Genomic DNA, 5,177 nt, shown 5'->3' with positions numbered 1-5,177 from the left:
GGTGACTTGGTCTGAAAGACCCGATGCATCTTTCAGACCCTCCTCTGTGCCTCTGTTCTGTGTTGTTTGGGGCTTTTACCATGTGTCCCTCCGGGGTGTTCTGGATCCTCCATTTCCTCTGTCAGGGGCTCCGTCTTTTCCAGGGCCCTTTCCTCCCTGGTTGAACAACCTGCATCAACCAAAAGTCAGCGTTATTCCCCAGTAGGAGCTGAGAATCAGAAAAGACAGGAAAGGGGAGAAGCTGGGAGAACAAATGAGGTTCCTAAGATAACAGGAAAGCACAGTTCTCTCAGAAATCCATTTCAGTGTTCCAAAAAGCAGTCCCTACACCCCAGCCTCAGATGTGCTGCTGGCCTGTGAAGCACTGAGCCTGCTGGTCAGGCCTCCTGCCAGCTGGAGGCACAATCCTCCCCAAGTCCCACTGGACTGTGAAGACCTGGAATTTCTCCTCATGCTGTTGATATGCTGGGGGTGGGTGTGAGAGTGAGAAGTGGGTGGAGGGAAGGGTGGGAAAAGGAAATGGGAAAGATTCAGTGTGAAAAACAATGTATACAAGCTTTTTAAGTAAATCAGTATAAAATAAAAAATAATTTTTTTTTTAAAGTGAGGAGTTAAAAAAATAAAGAGAGAAATCTGGATTGGATTTTAATTGGTTTGCATCTTTAACACAGCATCAACACTTTTTATTCTTATCCAGAACTTTTCAGAGTCATGGTGAGCCTTTAGTAAAAGTGATATGAGTGATGGGTACCTAGTTTAAATTACAGCTTGAGAAATGGTTTACCTGGGAAATCCATCTACAGGGCAATTCAAAGATCTTTTAATTTTTTTTTTTTTTTTAACGCAAGAGTTGAGCCCGGTTTAGGTATCAGGAAAAAAAAAATCTGTTGCTATGGAACTGATCCTGAGCCATGGCAACTCCATGTGTGTCAGGGTAGAAATGGGCATAGAAATGAGCCTCCCCCAGGCTGAATTCCAAAGCTGGTTTTAGGAATCAGTTAACAAGGTCTTTCAGCTGAGGGGTTTCTGGGTTGGTCTCAGACCTCCAACAACGAACACGTTGTTAACAAACTGGTTAATAGGCTCAGCTGTTAACCAAAGAGCTGCAGATGTGAGTGCCCCAGAGGCATCTAGGGGAAAAGGCCTGGCAATCTCTTTCAAAAACCTCAGCTATTGAAAACTCTATAGAACATTATAGGGCTTAAAGAAGATGGCAAGACAAACTTCAGATTTGTAGAAAATGTCAAAAGCCATTTACCAAATAACACAGAATTACTGTATGACTCAGAAATCTCAATCCTAAGTATTACACTCACAAGAGAGTAGAAACACAAACAGAAATGTGGACAACAATGTTCACTGAAGCACATTACACTACAGTCAAAAGGTAGTTTTTACTACAGATACATTAAAAAAAAACACACACAACAAAAACCCCTTGGTATCAGCTGTCAGGAAATAAGGAGATGCATTGCATTGGGAAAATATGCACTTAGGGACCTCTCCAAATTATTGAGGAGTAATGATGTCGGTTTGAGGACTAAGGTGCATCTAATTCAGGCCATAGTCTTTCCAATTGCTTGCTCTGCATCTGAGAGCTGGACAATGAATAAGGATGACATATAAAGAATTGATGCCTTTGAGCTGTGGTGGTGGAGAAGAGCACTGAACCTCCCATGGATGGCCAAGAGAACGAACAGATATGTCTTGGAGAGGGTGCATCCGGAGTGCTCTTTGGAGGCAAGAATGATGAGGTTTCAACTCACATACTTTGGATATGTTGCTAGGAGGGGCTATTTCTTGGAGAGGGATATGATGCTGGGAAGGGTGGAGGGTTGGAAACGAGAGGAAGACCCTCAACCAGGTGAACTGACATAGCGACTATTGCAATGGGCTCTTGTGTGTCAGGAACTGTGAGGATGGCAGAGGATAGAACAGGGTTCAGATCTTTTGTTCATAGGGTCATTACGAGTCGCACTTGACTCAACAGCACTTAACAACAACACTGTCACTGAGTCAGAACTGAGCAGTGAGCTTTTAAGGCTGTAAGCAGCACAGGAAGAGATTGTCTTTCTCAGGTAAAGCTGCTAGTGGTATCAAACAACATATGTGTAGTCTCTGGGATAGCAATGCAAATATTTGCTGATGAGGCCACCAGACCTTTCTTCAATAGATGAATAGAAAAGTAAAATGGGCTTTGTCTATACATACAATGGAAAACTATACAGTTATAAAGAAAAATTAAGTTCTACAATATGGATGAACCTTGGAAACATGTTGAGCAAAATAAGTCAGAGACAAAAGAATAAATATGGTATCACTTGCATGAAAGAAACATATTCATAGAAACTAAAGATATCAATGACTCCAGAGGCCAAGAGAAAGGCAAGAGGGATCTTCTGTTTGGCACTGAGTTTATGTTGGTTGTGGTTGTAGATGAGGAGGGGATAACGGTGGCACAACATGAAAACAAAATCACGATCACTGAGCTGTAAACATGAAAGTTGTTGGGGTGGTAGATGTTTTCATGTGTGTATTTTTTTCCATAATAAAAAAAGGTTACACTGCCCAGTTCTTCTTTGACATACATAGGTCAAAAACTCAAGGGACAACTGGTTTGGTTAAGGTTCCAACCCAAATCCAAACTCGATGCCACTGACTCAAGAGAGACCTTGTAGCATAGGACAGAGCTGTCGCATAGGATTTGTAATGCTGAAACATTTACAGAAGCAGAGGGTCACTCCTTTCTTCTGAACCTGGTAGCTGATGGGTTCAAACAACCAACATTCAGTTAGCATCCAGTTGTGTAACCAGCTTGCTCCTGGTTGAGGGATGGGCCTGGACAAATTGCAAAGTGCAAACACATATGCACACAGAGGTGCAACGTATAAAGTTGGCCTTTGGGTTAAAAGGACATCAGCATTAGGACGTCCTGGAAGGGGAAGCAAAGTTGCAGAGTAAGAGCCAAAGAGGAGAGCAAGGGCGGGAGGACACTGCTGCTGCCGGGTGTCTGAAGTGACTGGGCCGCATGTGAACGGGGTGAGGGTTTTGGTGGCTTTGTTTGTTCGTAATGCAGTAGCCAACCAGGGTCTCTCTCTGCCCACTCCTCCCTGGAGCTTTGGAATATATGCTATGGAGCAGCAAGCAAGGCGGCCTGGCAGTCAGGGATGGCTCCACAGCCGGTTCTCCTATTTCACAAAGATTTTAAAACCTACTGTCCACATTTCTTTGATCACTTTAATAGAGAACACACTATACTAACATTTAATAAAATGACAGGACAAATATCTTTCTAAGCAGTTAAGTCACTGGAATGAGTCCCTTGCCCGGTATTCTGGGTCCCAGTTCTAGATTGTACCCAAGTCTCCTGGGACATCTCCAGTCTCCTGTTTCTTCAGTTGTGAAAGGAGGGGGAGTCTCTACCCCAGCAGGGAGCAGAGAGACATAGTGCTTCCAGTTTTAGAATTTTAGGGACAGAGCTCTGTCTAGCCTTTGAAAAGTATTTTGGCTTTTGTTAACAAAAAATATATATGTGGTTCACCTTTGGAAAGAAGGTATTTGTTTTTAGGATTTTGTGGTTTTGATTTTTAGAGGTAAAATATCAGCTGGGGCTGTAGAGAAAGAAAATGGCATAGGTTCTAACATTTGCTGACATCAGAAACATTCCAGAAGTGCATGCCTGTGTTGAATATTCCCATCTGTGTTGAGATTATAACTTTATAATAGTGGAAATTGAAAAGTATATAGGCAGAGAAGGCAGACAGACCAACATAATGGAAAAATACTGAGTTGTCCAGATTCTAGTTGTTTGAACCACAGAAAGAAAAAAAAAAAGAAGAAAAACAAAAGTGCCCTTTACATGCCCTGATCTAATCCCCTAGACAAAACAAACATCTATGATGGTATTTAAAGAAGGACAAATCTTGGCCCAGGCCCAGTAATACAGAGTAAAGAACAGGCAAGTAAGGGAAAAAACCCAGACACGAATGTTCTTGGCTTCCAGAACCTGCCTGCTCTGGAGAAGTCCCCAAATTCTCTGAAATTTCTCTGCATTCTCACCATAGTTCTGACAAAAACAGGTCTGTGTTTTCCCCTTCTAGGATTCTCCTCAGGCCTCTGACTTGGTCACAAGGAAATGTTCACTGTTGTTGTTAGCTGCTAGTGAGTTGGTCCCAACCCATGAAGATTTCATGTGAAGTTGTGGGCTGAGCCTTTGTCATTTTAGAGCTTTATTGACTGACTTTCAAAAGCAGCTCACCAGCTCTTTCATCCTTGCTTGTCTCAGTAGCATGCAACTGATACGTAAGTTGTATGGCACGAAGCTGTGCTGCAATCCCGAAGGCATGCAGTTCGTATCCATGAGCTGCTCCACAGGAGAAGGATGGGCAATCTCCTCCCATGTGACTAACTCCCATGTGAAAACCCGCTGGAGGGTCAGCTATGGGTTGGTTCCAACTCGATGGTACACCACGACCACCACCACCACAGTATCTATCCCAGGCTAAGCTTTCAGCCCACATACCCAAGAAAGATCAACCCTAAGACAGCCTGAGAGCTTTTGCCTTGAAGATCAATACCCCTACCTCAATCTATGGATGGACAATCCACTTTGGGAGAATTAAATTTTCAAATGGGAGTAAAGAATAACAAAAAGCAGATAACAGAAGACGAATGCAAACATTCATTCATGATTCTCTTGTCTTAATTGGAAGAGTCACAAAAAGCCACTTATACTTAGTAATAATTTGTCTTTGATTTGATACACTAAGAATAAGCTATACCAGACTCAGGGTTTATCAGTTCTCAGAGCCCCAGTCCAAGGTTTCTCAGAAAATATGAAGGATGGACTCCCAAAAGCTGTGATACTTCACTTTGGCAACAGAGTCCCCAGGTGCTAGCTGACTCCCCGGGAATCATACCTATGACATAAGGGGTTACTACTTCTAAGATGGGTGGCATTGATAAAATTTGCTGTCAAGGACCTCTTCAAAGTACTAAAGAACAGTGATGTTTCAGGAACAATGATTCTGTAAATTACTATCTAATTTAGGGGGGACTAGAGAGCATTATGCTAGGTGAACTCAGTCCTATAAGGAAAATAGTGTATAAGACCATTATTATAGAACATATATGAGGATCGGGGCAGGGGAGGGAGCTAGCAGAAGGGTGTGGACAGG

The 5,177-nt window shown here is 42.7% G+C and overlaps 1 protein-coding gene across 1 annotated transcript in view; it reads right to left on the bottom strand.

The window, feature by feature from the left end:
- The window catches only part of ABCA4 (ATP-binding cassette, sub-family A (ABC1), member 4), a 246,946-nt gene that overhangs the window by 94,478 nt on the left and 147,291 nt on the right, over window positions 1-5,177 (bottom strand). Inside the window, exon 18 of the mRNA XM_006882479.1 lies at window positions 80-169. Within this exon, the coding sequence (XP_006882541.1) occupies window positions 80-169 (90 nt within the window). The remainder of the gene's footprint in view (window positions 1-79; window positions 170-5,177) is intronic.

Source organism: Elephantulus edwardii, unplaced genomic scaffold (assembly GCF_000299155.1).
Source record: "Elephantulus edwardii isolate Elephantulus edwardi_28Jun2011 unplaced genomic scaffold, EleEdw1.0 scaffold00020, whole genome shotgun sequence".
NCBI classification, from domain to species: Eukaryota; Metazoa; Chordata; class Mammalia; order Macroscelidea; family Macroscelididae; genus Elephantulus; species Elephantulus edwardii.
This window is presented reverse-complemented; position numbering and strand designations above follow the sequence as displayed.